At 54.5% G+C, this 15,958-nt stretch overlaps 1 protein-coding gene across 1 annotated transcript in view; it reads left to right on the top strand.

The window, feature by feature from the left end:
* Nucleotides 1-15,958, top strand: part of ARHGEF17 (Rho guanine nucleotide exchange factor (GEF) 17) — a gene marked incomplete at its 5' end in the record, with an annotated part of 60,202 nt that overhangs the window by 33,977 nt on the left and 10,267 nt on the right. Inside the window, 8 exons of the mRNA XM_011996228.1 lie at nucleotides 3,835-3,912; nucleotides 9,772-9,954; nucleotides 12,488-12,604; nucleotides 12,817-12,909; nucleotides 13,127-13,303; nucleotides 13,653-13,703; nucleotides 13,958-14,067; nucleotides 14,174-14,259. Coding sequence (XP_011851618.1) covers nucleotides 3,835-3,912; nucleotides 9,772-9,954; nucleotides 12,488-12,604; nucleotides 12,817-12,909; nucleotides 13,127-13,303; nucleotides 13,653-13,703; nucleotides 13,958-14,067; nucleotides 14,174-14,259 — 895 coding nt within the window. The remainder of the gene's footprint in view (nucleotides 1-3,834; nucleotides 3,913-9,771; nucleotides 9,955-12,487; nucleotides 12,605-12,816; nucleotides 12,910-13,126; nucleotides 13,304-13,652; nucleotides 13,704-13,957; nucleotides 14,068-14,173; nucleotides 14,260-15,958) is intronic.

Here is a 15,958-nt window from a genome sequence, read left to right as displayed (position 1 = left end):
GCGGGCCGGCCGCATGCTGCAGATGGTGAAGACCCTGGCCCAGTTCACCATCGCGCTGGAAGACATGCGCGATCTGGGCCCAGCCACCGCCTCCGGGGAGCCCACCAGGGGCAGCAGCACTGACGCCGAGGATCCTGGGGAGGCCCAGGTACGGGCAGGGGAAGGGGCAGCCAGGGACCTGGGCCACGGCCTAGAACTCAGCCGACCCAGGAGCCAACCCAGGAGACGGTGGGAGGAGGGGAGGCATGGGGCGCAGGGGCTCTCTGTGACCGGGGATGAAGACCGGGAGATTGGGTGAGGAACCCTGGCAGGTGGTGGTGTGGCTGGCAGGGTGCTGAGGGTCAAGGCCTGGTGGCACTCGGCTTGCAGAATGGGTGCCTATAGAAGCCGAGGCTGTCGCCAGTGGTATCCTGGTTCCACAGGCTCAGGAAGGAGAGGTTTTCCCAGCCCTCCTCTTAGGCTTGAGGTGGCCCTGGTGTATCTGTGTGCTGGAAGGTAGAGTCAGTTTTGCTCCCCCACTGCCATCCTCCCCCTGCCGCTGGGCCTGCTGGTCCTTGGAGGAGTCATGCTGCGGTGGAAACAGCAGCGTTCCCGTTCTCGCTAGGTGTGCCTACCCCTACAGGGGAGGGGAGGCGTCTTGGGGCTATTTCCCGGTCTTTGTGTATCTCTGGGCCTGGACTCTGTGCCATGCTCCTGGCCCCACTGGGGGCTGTAGTTCTGTCCCCTCCCCGTGCTGTGTTGTGTCTCTCCACAACCTCAAGTCTCTGGGCTGGCGGGCCTGGTTCTCAGCTGCGTGACCTGACTGTGTTTTTTATTTCTGTGTGGGGCGGCTTGCCTTTACGGCGTCTCTGTGTGCGTGTCTGTCTTCACACTGTGCCCATCAGGGTTTTAGTCTTTGGGTTGTGATGCCCCAGTCATCCCAGGAGTGGCCCCCTCTGGCTTCCTGCTGTATCCCCCAGTGCCCACAGTGCCTGGTGTAGCAAAGGTCTGGGGATGGGACTGGTGAGGGATGAGGGGCGCTGTGGGAAGGCTGGGCCTGCAGGGCTGTCCCGCCCAGAACAGGTGGGCCTGCTGTTCAGGCTGACAGCTGCGCTGTCTGCCTCCTGCCTCCCCTGTCCACCCCCGCAACCCCCGCACACTACACCCGTGTCTGGGCACGTGTGGAGGGCTGCTCGCGCAGTGACAGGGAGCTGGCCTTGTTTTCCGTGTCTTTACCTGACAGCTGAGTGACAGGCCACTGTGCTCTGCCGCAGGGAGGAGGCTGGGAGAGGCGGGCATTGCAGCGTCAGCCTCCCCGTGTCACCCCAGCCTCCTGGCATCAGGCCCAGCGCCAGCCCTGCCTCTCAGGGCAAGCCTCCCTGACCATGACCATTGTAGTGCCCGCTGGGCCTGATGGGGCCGTGGTGTGGGCGGGGGAGGGTGGCTGAGAGGCCCAGGGCCGCACCTGGCCTGGCCCTGCTGTCAGGGAGCTCCCTATGCCGTCTTACTGAGGTGGAGGAAGGGTGGACACTGGTGACCTGCTGTGTGTGGACAGAGCTGCTCCACTCACTGCCGCCTTTGCCTTCACGGTGACGGACAGAGCTGCTCCACTCACTGCTGCCTTTGCCTTCATGATGATGGGAGAGAAGGGTTATTTGCTCCATTTCATGGAAGAGAATGTGGAAACAGGGCCGTTAGGTGACACCACAGTCACACAGCCACCGTTAGGTGACACCACAGTCACACAGCCAGTAAGGACAGTGCTGGGGACCTGTGGCCTGTGGCTGTCCAGTTAGTCTGGGCGAGAACTCCAGGGACTGGAGCCCTGAGAGTCATGGGGTGGCTGAGGAGACTCTGGTCCTTGCTTTGCCACTCACTGGCTGTGTGATCTTGGACAAGTCATGTCACCTCTCTGACGTGGCCCTTCACCTGTGCAGTGGAAATGGGAACACCTGTGTCACAGAGCTGAGTGTGAGGCTGAAGCAAGGCCATGTCTGTGGGGTGCTGAGATGTCCCTGGAGTGGGGTAGGGCAGGATTAAGCATCTGGGCCTGTCCTCGGGAGGCCTTCCTGGCCCCCCACACTCTCCCAAGCTCTCCATCATACAGTGAGCCTTGCTCCCACTGCCTCCTTCTGGAAGCTGCCCTGGTTTTTTAGAGGTCACAGGAGTACCAAGGATAGATGGTCTGCTTGTCTCCAGAGCCTCTGAGGCTCTGGTCTGCTGTTTCCGGAGGCTCTGAGGTGCCTTCCCACCTGTCAGAGCCCAGGGCTGGCAATGGTGGGCTGGTAAGGATGGGGAGAGCCAGCCCCCCCTTCCTCCCTGCCCCAAGGGATGTCCTTCACACCCCCACCACTGAGTTCCTAGCATGGGAGCTCACTTTTCTGAGTGTGCTTCATTATAGGACACTATGGGGACAGGTCTTGCCCCTGAGTCCTTGGTCAGAGGGCAAGAGATCTGAAGTGGGTGTGCCACAAGCAGAGGGGGAGCAGTGGCTGGGTCAAGCAAACTGCACAGGCCTGGGCTCAGGTCCACTAAGACATGGGCCCTGGGCATAGCAGTGACCAGCACAGACCCACTGGTTGAGTCCCTACCCTGAGGGACTAGAGGTGAAGGCTGGAGGGATGCCACAGACGTGGACACCCTGGCTTTGCCATCTGCACAGCACCTGCTCGAACCAGCAGGCCTTGATGGCAGGAGCCCGAGGTAGGGTCCCAAGTGCTCAGGCCAAGCCGAGACTTAGGAGGGGAGTGGAGAGAGGAGAAGAACCGAGAGATCTGGAGCCTAGAGGAGTTAGGGACCTTGCCCAGGATCACTCTAGGGCCTTAGAGGGGTCAGGAGTGGAGTGTAGGGGTCTAGGGCTTAGAGTGGAGTCTCTGCCAGAGAAGGGAAGTTGTTGGGGCTGGTGCTATCTGGGAAGGCTTCCTGGAAATAGGGATGTGGGGGTAGAGGTGTAGGGACTGGTGGAGAGGAGCAGCAGGTAAGTTCAGTCCCAGGGGCTGAACGCAAAGAAGGCCCCCCAGACAGGGATGAGCACCGTGTGCCTGGGGGTGTGGGTGCAGAGACTGTATGACCCCTTGGGAACTCAGTAATTCAGGTCATCAGATCCATAGGATGGAGGCATCGGTGTCTGGGTTTCCTTTTTCCCCTCCTTAACATGAAGAGAATAATAACATCTACCTCACAGGGTGGCCAGGATTATTGAATAATATGTCATGCTTAGAACAGTGCCTAGCGCATAGGAGGGCTTAGTTAACATTTTTAAATGACAGAATTGGGATCCAGCCTTATCTGAGACTGGGTAAACCCTGATACTGCCCAGCTGTGTGACTTTCAGCACTGACTTCCCCTCTCTGGTCCACAGTGTCTTCCTCTGTAGCAGGGTGATGGTATCTACTCTTAGGGATGCTGGGCAGCCCAGCCTGGTGGGCATGTCCCCATAGCGCTGAGCCTGAAAGTGGGGTCTTCAGAGTTGGCAGCTGGAGTGGGTGCTGGCCTGGAGTCATTGTTCTTTGCAAATGTGAAAGGTTATTGATTTTTTAAAGAACCTTTTTCAATAGCCCGGCAGAGGAGCCAAGAAGTGGGTGGATGGGGCAGCGGCAGAGGAGTGACGGCCTAACTGTATGAGGCCACGTGTTTGAGGTGTAAGTGGGGGGCAGGGGGAGCAGCTGAGCAACTGGCAGAGTGGAGGGCCTGTGGGGGCCTCAGGGGAATAGCCGGGAGCCCTGGGTGGCAGGAGGGAAGGGGCAAGAGGGCAGGGAGAGGGTGTGGACGGGTTCTCTGGGCACCACATGGCTACAGGTGATGGGGTCTGGGGGCAACAAGACCCCTGTTCACCCTCTGCTCCTGTCTCCACAGGACATGCGGAAGCACGTGGCCATGACCCTGCTGGACACAGAGCAGTCGTATGTGGAGTCGCTGCGTACCCTGATGCAGGTGGGGCTCGGGGCCCACTCCCCTGAGAACAGCCTTTCTGAGCCTAGGAGGCTGTCAGATGGGTGTGAGCAAACCCCTTTCATGGACAAGGGACTGAGGCCAGAGAGCCGTGTCCCTGGCACCCATCGCCTTTCCATGGAGAACCCCCAACATGGCTATCCCAGAGAAGGAGGAAGCCTTCTCCTGGGCAGGAGAGAATGCAGAGGGGCCAGGCTACCCCAGGGCAGGCGTCCCTACCCCACTGTTCTTCCACGTCCCCCTGGCAACGCTGACCCTGAACTTAGATCCGTGAACTCCCTCTGATGTGCCCCCTCCATTGTATTCTCTGACTGGGAAGTAGGAGTTGACTAGAATTTAGTGTTGAGCACCTGCTGTGTGCAGGCCCTGTTCCAGGTGCAGGAGACACAGGGATGAATAAGAGAGCCCAGCCCCTGCCACAGGAGCTCACCATCCTGCTGAGGACGTAGTGGAGTATACGGGCATACGGGCACTCTAGAAACATCGAGGGGCACCTGCTAAGCCTGGGGTCAGGGAGGTTTCCTGGAGGAGGTGCTCGCTTCCACCGAGACCTGTCTTCTCAGCAGCAGGAATGGCACATTGCAAATCCAAGTGAGGCCTGGCACATTCGGAGGTCCACGTGGCCAGCACAGAGCACAAGGCGCTGGTCCTATAGCGACGCCGTCGAAGTCGGCGGAGGCCACAGTGTGGGGGCCTGGAACACCAGTTGGAGGGAGTAGATTCTGCCAGGGTCCCTGGATGATCAGCAAAGGGCTTTGAGCAGGGGAGGTGTGTGGCTTGATTCATGCTTGGTGAAATCTGTCTGACAGGTGGGAAGGTGGGTGGCAGAAGAGGTCAAGGCCATTGACATTAGGCAAGGATAGAGGTTACAGGAAGGAAGTGCTGGGGACAGACACTCAGGAGGTAAACTGGTCAGGCCAGGCATGGTAACTGGTTGGATGTAGGGGGCAAGGTGGGGAAGCCCAAGATAATGTCTGGGCTCCTGGCCTTGGAAAGCTGGGGCCCAGGGGAGAAGCACAACTGGAGCAAGGTGGCGAGTTCAGGCTCAGACATGAACCTGGGACGGCCCACAGCCTGGATGCACACATGGCCTGGGGCTGGATGAGTGTGGACCTGAGCTGAAGTGAGGCCTGGCAGTCACCGTTGAGGATGAATTTGCCCAAGCTAGCTGGGCAGAGTGACAGCAAAGGCTGAAGGTAGAACCTTCACCCTATGGAAACATCCAGAGCATTCACTCACTCACCATTCATTCATTCACTCACTCCACAAATCCACGGTGAGCCCCTTCTGCGCTCCAGGCAGTGTTCTCTGTGCAGGGGCATTAGTGGTACGGGCCTGTCTCCTGGAGCTCACGGGCTATAGCAGAGACCGACAGTGATCAGCCAGACACCACGCACAGTGACACATGGTGATGCAGAAGTGCACACACAGAGTACATACACACAACAGAAATACGCCTTAAAAGGAGGGAAATTCTGACATCCTACAACATGGATGAGCCTGGAGGACATGATGCCAAGTGAAAGAAACCAGTCTCAAAGGACAAGCACTGTCTGATTCCACTTGTATGAGGTTCCTGGGGTAGTCAGAACAGAGATGGAAGGTAGGATGGTGGGTGCCAGGGAAAGGGTGCCAGGCTGAGAAAGGAGGGAATGGGGAGTTACTATTTAATGGGTACAGGGTTGCAGTTTTACAGGATAGAAAGAGTTTTGGAGCTGGATGGTCACACATTATGAATGTATTTAATACCATTGAACTGTACATTTAAAATGGTAAATTTTGTATTATATATATTTTACCATAAAATACATTGTGTGTGTTTATTGTTTTTAAAAAGTGCATGGGGAGATGAGAACACAGAAGGGGGCCTGCCCTGGTGTGGGAGTCAGGGAGGGCTTCCCTGGGGTTGGGGTATTTAGCTGAGACCTGAAGGGTGGGTAGATTTCAGCAGAGAGAGCCCGGAGGGATGGCTCCCCGCAGAGGGAGCCATCAGGGACAAAGGCCGGGAGGCTGGAAGGAACCTAGACCAGCAGGGAACCAGAGCCGGGTGGCCGCAGGAAGGAAGGCTGCTGGGTATGGAGCTGGGCTTTACTGTGCACGCAAGGAAGCCATGGGAGGGATGCAACCACAATGCCAGGCAGGAGGAGTAGACATGGCAGGGGCCTGAGGGGGTCCTTTGCCATCCCCTAGGTGAGAGTTGGAGGCATTAGGGTCAGACAGTCCAGGGTTTAAGTCACTTGCGTCCTCATTGGGTGATACTAGCCTAATCACCTCACCTTCTCTGAGCCTCAAGTTTGCCTGCAAAATGTAGCTAATCTACCTATCTCCCAGCAAGAAGATTTAAAGGTGAGCCGGGCACGGAGGCTCACACCTCTAATCCCAGCAGTTTGAGAGGCTGAGGCAAGCAGATCACCTGAGGTCAGGAGTTCAAGACCAGCCTGGCCAACTTGGTGAAACCTCATCTCTACTAGAAATACAAAAATCAGCCAGGCATGGTGGCAGGCACCTGTAATCCCAGCTCCTCCGGAGGCTGAGGCAGGAGTATAGCTTGAACCCGGGAGGCGGAGGTTGCAGTGAGCCGAGATCGTGCCACTGTACTCCAGCCTGGGTGACAGAGTGAGACCCTGTCTCAGAAAACAAAACAAAACAGAAAAACAAAAGGTGATGACGGCACCCATGTCTGTTCACAGGCAGGAGGCAGGAGCAGTGGAGAGCTGGGAGCAGACAGGGCCTGGGCGTGTCTTTCTGCCTCCGCCACATCTCCTGGACCCATCCAGGGCTGCAGTTAGGAAAGGGTGCAGGACCTGTGGGTGGAGGAAGCTAGAGTGTTGGGTGAGCTAGGTGAAGGTGGACAGGAGGGTGTCACGTGAACCCGAGGACCGTCCCTGGAGGCAGCCCTGGAGTGTAGGAGGAGGACTGAGGTCTGACTCCAGGACAGGAGCATGACTCTAGAGCCAAGCCGCCAGCATTCAAACTTGGCTCCATCTCCTGGCCAGCTGTGTGACCCAGAGCATGTCACGTAACCAGTCTCTGCCTCAGTTTCCTCATCTGTAGAGAGGAGATAATAATAGACCTGCCTTGAGTGCAGGTAATTAAAGAGACATGTTTATAATTTAGCATACTGCCTGCGGCTCTGCAAGCATGGTAAAAAGTTGCATTTAATCTTTGTATTAATTTTGTGAGGTAGATATTATATTCTTCTTCATATGAAGACTCAGAGAGGTTAAGAAACTTGCCCAGGGTCATCCATCTAGTGAGTGGTATTAGTTGACATTTACTGAGTGCCCACTATGTGCCAGGCACTGTTCAGAATGCTTTAGAACAGTGAGTTAATTCATACAAATCTGACTATAAACACCATTTTGCAGATGATGCAACTGAGACCCAGAGAAGTAAAGCCGCTTGTCCAAGGTCACAGACTTAGGAAGTGGCACACCCTGGGTTAAAACCCTGTCATTGTGACTCTGGGTCCTCCCTGTCACCCACTAGTCTACCCTGCCTGGAACACAGTGGTATTCAAATTAAGACTGGACTCTGTAGTCCCAGTGTTAACTTCCAGCAATCACTGCCCTGACTAATTGATAAGTGTTGTTCCTGCAGGCCAGGTGTTCAAAATGAACGAAGAAGTTAAATAGAAGTTAGGAGCCAGAAGGAGGGAGGATTTGAAACTAGGTCCTAGGGCTATACCCCTTCCTCAGCGTCACCCTCACCCTCTGAGCCTATTTTCAACTCTAACACTCGAAGCTAACAAACACCCCTTTCCCTGACCACCCTGACGAGCCCCCCTCCCCTTGGCACCCTGATCCTACTCCTCTTTTGTGTAGCACTCACTGTCTTCCAGCGTGCTGTGTAGTAATTTACGTATTTATTGTGCTTCTTTCCTGCCTCCCACCATTCACATGTCAGCCCCACAGGGGGTCTGTGCAGTGAGGTGCCCAGTGCTTGCTGGGCAGGCTGAGCATTGGTGAGTGAATGGGGCTTGTGCCAGGTTCCATATTGGGCTCTCAGTCATTGTTTGTTCTTTCCTCCTGCTGTGTGCCCACTTCTGTGTGGGTGCCTGGACCCTGAGGTGAGCGGTTTAGCTGCTGCTCCTGCTGCTTGTGGAGCAGCAGGCCCTGACCCAGCCCAGGAGCTGGCTCACCTGTGGGTAGGAGACTGCCTGCCTATCTCCTCACCGTCATCCCGGCCTTTTCAGAATCCCTAGCCAAGAGAGAGGATTCTGTTGAGCTTTACTTTCTCAAACTTGTTTTATAAAACAAGCCAGATTTTTAAAAATGTTTAATATAAATGTTATTGCAACATCACATATGCTTTTTCAAACAACACCCTCCTGTTTCCTCAGCCTGCAGTTACAGCGTAGGGCCAGTAGAGGGCGACCTCTCCACAAGCGCACCGGCCCCTGAGCTGGGCCATTCAAGCTAGGGGAACATCATTGCATGTAGATTTGACGTAAAATAACTGGAGTTTTAGTCACAGACTGGCCAGCAGATCTGAAATCTGTAAAAAAGCGTTCGGAGAGTGTCATTAAGAGCCTCCAGTAACTTCCCATGTGGTCTCGTGATCTCCCATGATCCTTCCTGCTTTATCTTCACACCATTGTCGCCTTATTTATTTATTTTGCTGTTCAAGCTGGAGTGCAGTGGCACGATCTCAGCTCACTGCAACCTCCACCTCCCAGGTTCAAGCAATTCTCCTGCCTCAGCCTGCCAAGTAGCTGGGACTATAGGCACACACCGCTATGCCCAGCTAATTTATTGTATTTTAGTAGAGACGGGGTTTCACTGTGTTGCCCAGGCTGGTGGCAAACTCCTGAGCTCAGGTGATCTGCCCAGCCTCAGTCTCCCAAAGTGCTGGGATTACAGGCTTGAGCCACCGCGACCGGCCACATTTACCGCCTTTTAACTAACTACGAGATTTCCACACATCACCCATTCTGAGACTTGTGGTCTTCACATTTGAATGTCCCTAAATCAGGTTCATTCTATAATTGGTAACATATCATAATTTAATTGGCAACCAGTTTTTCTTAAATATAAAATAATGGCCAGGTGCAGTAGCTCATGCCTGTAATCCCAGCACTTTGGGAGGCCGATGCAGGTGGATCACTTGAGGTCACGAGTTCGAGACCAGCCTGGCCAACATGAGTGAAACCCTGTCTCTATGAAAAATATAAAAAATCAGCCGAGTGTGGTGGCACACACCTGTAATCCCAGCTACTCAGAAGGCTGAGGCAGGAGAATCACTTGAACCCGGGAGGTGGAGGTTGCAGTGAGTTCAGATCACACCACTGCACTCCAGGCTGGGTGACAGAGCAAGACTTTGCCATAAAATAAAATAAAATATTTTTTAGATTTGATGAAATATGGTATTTTTTTTAAATCTTTTTTCAAAACTTTGTGTGTTTCATCAGACTAGATCCTAAGCTCTATCAGGACAGAGATTGTGGTCTTTCTTATTCACTGCTGTCTCCCAATTCTTAGAGCAGTGGCTGGTATGTAGTAAGTGCTCAGTAAATCTTTGCCGAGTTAGTGGTGGGAGGTCTTTCAAGGAGCCCCATCTTGCTTTCCTCATTCCAAGCTCTATTTGTTCACGCATTAAACAAACCTCTCCTGAGCATCCTTGCTCCCATTTTGTGCCAGGCCCTGGGCTCAGCAATGAGGGCATGAGCTTAGGTCTTCCCATCTCCCTCCTGGAGCTCTTGGTCTCAAGAGGAAGATGTGGAAGGCAGGGTGTTGAGCTGCAGGCCCGGGTGATTCTGTGTGCACTCACACAGGGGTCCCGTGTAGGTGGGGTGGGGCGGCATCTCTGAGGGAGTGTGCACCAACCCTGTGGGTCCTTCAGGGCTACATGCAGCCGCTGAAGCAGCCAGAGAACTCTGTGCTCTGTGACCCTGCACTGGTGGACGAAATCTTCGACCAGATCCCCGAGCTTCTGGAGCACCACGAGCAATTTCTGGAGCAGGTTCGGCACTGCGTGCACACCTGGCATGCCCAGCAGAAGGTGGGAGCCCTGCTCGTCCAGTCGGTGAGTGGCCCCGCTGCTGCCAGCTCCCACAAGCACAGGCCCTCCTGGAAGGGGCTGGATGTGGCCATGGATCCCCATCCCCGCCCACCCCACCTGGATGCTGACTCTGGTCCCAGATCTGACCACAGAACGTGGCTAGACATTGGCACTTACCCCAGCCCCTGGGTGGACTGAACTTGGACACTCCCCTACCCCAGAGCTTGGCCAGACTCTGGTACGGACTCCGACCCCAGCCAGACACTGACTCTGATCCTGGACCCTACCCTGCCCCCGGCTGGCTCTGACGTGACTCTAGTCCTGACCCCAAGCTGGTGCTGACGCTGACCCAGACCTCAGATGGATGCTGGTACTGACCTCCACCCTATCTTTACTGGAACCAAAATAACTGTCCTGGTCCTGACCCTGGACTTGGGCTGGATGTTGATGCTGGCTGAGTCTTGACTTTTTCTCCATCAGATATTTTCATCATAATAGCATACCTGTCTGCTGGGCATTGATCTAAATGTGTTGTATCTATCAACAGCCCTAGTAGGAGAGTGCAGTGGTTACCCTGATTCTAAAGTTGGTGACTGAGACATGGAGAGATTGGTAACCTGATGAAAGTTACAGTTAGGAAGTGGTGGAGGACTCAACTCCAGAAAGCCCGGTTCCAGTGCCCTGGCTTCCCCTACCCCATACTGCCTCACCACAGGCCAGATCTCCACTGTACACTTGTCAAGCTCCCACAATAGTGAGTGAGAACTTAGAAAAGGTATTGACTTCAGAATTCAAAAAGAACATGAAAAGCAAAACCAATAAGCATTTAATTAAATGCCTGTAAAACATAGCATGCCATTTTCATTCATTGTTAAATTTAGTATTTATAAGAATTTAATTACATTTGAAAAACTTCCAGTTCCATTTTATTTTGCCAGAATTCCCAAGAATACACCATGACTGATAAATCATAGCCAAATGCAAACTAAATGGTTTCTCAGAGCCACATAATTTCAAAAGCAAAATTGTAAAAATTCTTCCAGAAATTTTACAAGTGAAAAATTATATCTATTTCTGTGGGATATATGTTTCAGTATATTTGCTATGCTGTGGGATGGGGCCTTGAACCATCTTAGAATGTCCTTGCTGACCAGGAAACTGATGGGACCAGACAGGGGTGATGGGGTCCCAGCTTGGATTGAGTGCTGATGTCTGCAGCCCATCGTCACCCTCAGTGTCAGTAAGCTCAGCCCCCTGCCTAGACCTTGATGCTGACCATGGACTACGGCAAAGCCCTGGACCCCCAGGGAGGGGTCAGCACAGGATGCTATGTTCCAGGGTGGGGGTGGTTGGTGAGGGCTGTCTTCCTCCCTTTGCTGCTTCACGCCCTGCCCTGTTCTGTCCAGAGGCAGGAGCAGTTGGCACCTTAGAGGGGCAGGACTCTGGGTGGGCGCAGTGGCTCACGCTTGTAATCCCAGCACTTTGGGAGGCCGAGGCGGGCGGATCACGAGGTCAGGAGTTTGAGACCAGCCTGACCAACATGGTGAAACCCCATCTCTACTAAAAATACAAAAATTAGCCGGGAGTGGTGGCGCGTGCCTGTAATCCCGGCTATTCCGGAGGCGAGCCAGGAGAATCGTTTGAACCTGGGAGGCGGAGGTTGCAGTGAGCTGAGATCATGCCATTGCACACTCCAGCCTAGGCGACAGAGTGAGACTCCGTCTCAAAAAAAAAAAAAAAAAAAGAGAGAGAGAGACAGGACTCTGAGGTGTACACAAACATCACTAATGTGGTCACGTAGCTTATCCATGGTACAGTTGAGACAGGAACCCAGGTGTCCTGGTTCCCAGACAAGGCTTCTTACCAATAACCTCCATATTGAGTCTGCCATCAGCATCAAGCAGGTATTAGCCACCAGCTGTATGCCCTGAGCTGGGCTTTACTGTCGGTGGAATGGGAGCACTTTTCATGGAGAGGGAGAACTTGTCCTAGGAGATCAGGAGAAGCCAGAGGCCAACTGGAGTATCAGGCAGAGCTCTAGTCAGGGAAAGGAGTACTTCCAAGAGGAGGCAGAACTGGAGCACAGCCCTGAGGCGGGGCGAGATTTGGATGAAGAAGGGCATTCCTGGGGCGGGTGGCAGGGATCTGCATAAGCAAAGGCCAAATGACTAGAATGAGTCTGTGTCACTCAGAGAACAGGGAAAGGGAGACCTGCCTGACTGGACTTCGTGAGGTTGGAGATCTAGGGATGGAAATGCCTAGTTGGAAGTGAGAGAACCAGGTCTGAGCTCACATGATACGTTCAGGTCTACATATGTGCATACATGAACAGTCACACCCAGATAATCTGCGCACTCGTATATCCATGTGTACACATGCACTTACGCCTAAACACGACCACACTTAGAGCCACAAGACACATGCCTGATCCCTTAGAGATTGTATCATTTCTAGTTGGAGGGAAAAGATGGTGACTCATGAATCAGTGAAAACTAGGACAGGGTGAGGTGGGGTGAGGGATACCTTGAGGGTCCCCAACCTGCCTCCTCCTCCACAGTTCTCCAAGGATGTCCTAGTAAACATCTATTCCGCCTATATTGATAACTTCCTCAATGCAAAGGATGCTGTGCGTGTGGCCAAGGAGGCGAGGCCTGCCTTTCTCAAGTTCCTAGAGGTACTGTGGGCTGGGGCAGGGGGATGGAGGTGACCCTCACTTTGGGCCAGCTTTGAGGGTCCCAGGAGCTCCCAGCATGGGCACCATAGCCCCAGCCAGTGGGCCAGCCTCTGCTCTCAGGGGGAGCTGGATGGGCCTTGCTGGGGACCTGTCCCTGGACATAGTCTCCCTGGCATGTCATTCCTCACACGGTGCCCATCCATGGGTTTCAGCAAAGCATGCGTGAGAACAAGGAGAAGCAGGCGCTGTCTGACCTCATGATCAAGCCTGTGCAGCGGATCCCACGCTACGAGCTTCTGGTGAAGGTGGGCATGGAGCTGGGTGGGCAAGTAGGCAAGGCCTGGAAGCATGGGGGGATACAAGGAGGTCTAAGGCCCCTGCCTCTTTGAGCCTAACATCAGGGTCCCTAGGGGTCAGGTAGGAAAGTCCTCTTTGGTGTCTACCCATAGTCCCTCCTGCTCCAGTAGTCTGGGGCCCCAGGGGTAGCTAAGCAGTCAGGTCTGGTCCCCATTCCCACCCCAGGACCTCCTGAAGCATACACCTGAGGACCACCCAGACCATCCACTCCTGCTGGAGGCACAGCGGAACATCAAGCAGGTGGCTGAGCGTATCAACAAGGGTGTGCGGAGTGCTGAGGAGGCAGAGCGGCATGCCCGCGTGCTGCAGGAGATAGAGGCTCACATCGAGGGCATGGAGGATGTGCGTGCACCCTGCCCCGCCCCACCCCACCCACATCTGTGTCCACTCGGCCTCTGTGTGCATCTGTGGCCACCTGGAATCATGGCTGCGTCCATGTCCAGAACCACAGTGTGTTTGCATCCATGTCTGCCAGCCTCTGGCCACACGTCTCCACCTGTCTGTGTTCTTCCACGTCTGTCTCTGACCTTGGGTCCCATGACCTGGCAGTACAAGGGTGTTGGGAGGGTGGGCAGCATGCTGCTTCCATTGGCTTAGCCCATGGGGTGGGGCCGAGGGATCACTGGGATTTGTGGAGGGGATAGGGATTAATAACTGGCCTTCGAGATACCTTGTCCCTGCTGTCCCACAGCTCCAGGCCCCTCTGCGGCGGTTCCTGAGACAGGAGATGGTCGTTGAAGTGGTAAGAAGTGTCCCAGTGTCTGCCCAGCTGTCCCCACCTCCTCACTTTCTCCTCTCACCCTCTATCTGCAGGTCTCCCTGGTCTTTCACCCTGAGGGAGCCCTGGTTGAGTCCCCACTCTGCTCTGACTCTCTGGGCAGCTGGGGAAGAGCCCTCACCCTCCGTGGGTCTCAGTGTCCCCTTGGGCACTATGGGCAGGTGGGTGGGCTTCTGGATTGTGTCCACCCAGCCTAAATTCTGCCTTGGGCTCCACAGAAGGCAATCAGTGGCAAGAAGGACCGGTCTCTCTTCCTGTTCACGGACCTCATCGTCTGCACCACTCTGAAGCGAAAGTCAGGCTCCCTGCGGCGCAGCTCCATGAGCCTGTGAGTGGCTGGGGCGGGGTTTGGGTGGTGCCAGCAGGGGAGCAGTTGTCCCTCTCTGAGCCCCACTCCCCGACCCTGGCCAGAGTGCCCCATTGGCTCCCCACAGGTACACGGCAGCCAGTGTCATTGACACAGCCAGCAAGTACAAGATGCTGTGGAAGCTGCCGCTGGAAGACACAGACATCATCAAAGGTGGGTTTGATGCTAGGGGTTCTGGGTGTTGGGGTCTTCCTCTGAGAAGCCTTCCTGGAGGGTCTGAGCTCCAGCCAGTCTGGCTGCTTGTCCAGCTGCTTTTCCACTTTTGGGCCTCACTTTCTCATCCAGTGCAAGGGGGCTGGCATGAAGGACCCAGTTGGCACCCATGGAGCCAGACAATCTGTCCATGCACACCGCCTTCCAACTGGGCAGGGACCTAGGCTGGCAGTGGGAGCTGGGTGGGGGTGGTGCACAGAGAGCAGCATCACTGTAATTAGCCATTGATTCATCTGTGCAAAATCATTTGAGCGCCTAATATTAGATGATGTTGCACTGTCTGGTTCAGCGGTTTCACACACAGGGAACAGACACTCGCTTGAGTTACTGCAAGCAAAGGGTCGATTGGAGCCATCCATGTTGTTTGGGGCTGAGACTGTTGAGAGCTGAGGCAACTTCCAGGAGCCGCTCCTCCTGTGGCGTCTGTCTTTCTTCCCTTCTTGCTGAGTCGACCCTGTTCTCACTGCTTTTAGCTTTCTGTTTCCTCATAACTCCTGTGATCAGACCCAGACTGGCTCCAGGCTTAGCTGGAGGGGAGCTCACCTGGAGCTTGGCCCTCAGGGTAACAGACGGGCTTGCCCGGCCCCTTGGTGAACCCAGGCCTGCCCCACTATGTAGGAGTACCACCTGATTATTACTCTAATTGGTCCAAGTCAATAGAATGACCAGCTTTAAGTTAGGTGCCCACTCCTGGTCCAGTCAGCTGTGAGCAAGAATGGGGCAGGGTCATATAGAAGAAAACACGGCTGCCCAGGTGGTGAGGGTTGGGATGGAACAGTTTCTGTCAAAAGGAGTAGATTGGCTTCGTCTCTTCAGGCTGCTTTAACAAAAATACCGTAGACTGGGCAATTCATAAATAAGAGGAATGTATTGCTCACAGTTTGGGAGGCTGGGAAGGCCAAGATGAGGGTGCCAGCAGAACTGCAAGGGGCCTGTGCCTCACAGAGGGTGCCTTCTATGTGTCCTCACTTGGTGGAAGGGGTGAACAAGCTCCTTCAGGCCCCTTTATCAGGGCACAAATCTCATTTCACAGTGGTTCCCCCCTTATGACCAGGTCACCTCCCAAAGGTCCGTCTCTTTTTTGTTTTTTTTTTTTTTTTTTTTGAGACGGAGTCTCACTGTGTTGCCAAGCCGGAGTGCAGTGGCGTGATCTCGGCTTACTGCAACCTCCGCCTCCCAGGTTCAAGCAATTCCCCTGCCTTACCCTCCCAAGTAGCTGGGACTACAGGGGTGCGCCACCACGCCTGGTTAATTTTTTTTTTTTTTTTTTTTTGTATTTTAGTAGAGACAGGGTTTCACCACATTGGCCAGGATGGTCTCGATCTCCTGACCTCGTGATCCACCCACCTCGGCCTCCCAAAGTGCTAGGATTACAGGTGTGAGCCACCGCGCCCGGCCAGGTCTGCCTCTTAATACCAACACACTCAGGATTCGATTTCAACTTGTGAGTGTTGCGGGGACACAAATATTCAGGTAACAGCAGAGCTGTTCCCAGCCTCGACCTGGCAGGAAAGACCACTGCCATCCACCCGGCACACACTCTTCTTCCCGTAGACGTGGTGAGACAGCCTCCCTGTCCAGCGTGACTCCATCTTACAGTTACAAAGCGTGCCCTCCCCTCCTCAGCAGGCTGCCTCTC

This window comes from Mandrillus leucophaeus, unplaced genomic scaffold (assembly GCF_000951045.1).
Source record: "Mandrillus leucophaeus isolate KB7577 unplaced genomic scaffold, Mleu.le_1.0 Scaffold504, whole genome shotgun sequence".
Lineage (NCBI taxonomy): Eukaryota > Metazoa > Chordata > Mammalia > Primates > Cercopithecidae > Mandrillus > Mandrillus leucophaeus.
The sequence above is the reverse complement of the archived record's forward strand: the minus strand, read 5'-3'. Positions and strand labels throughout refer to the sequence as shown.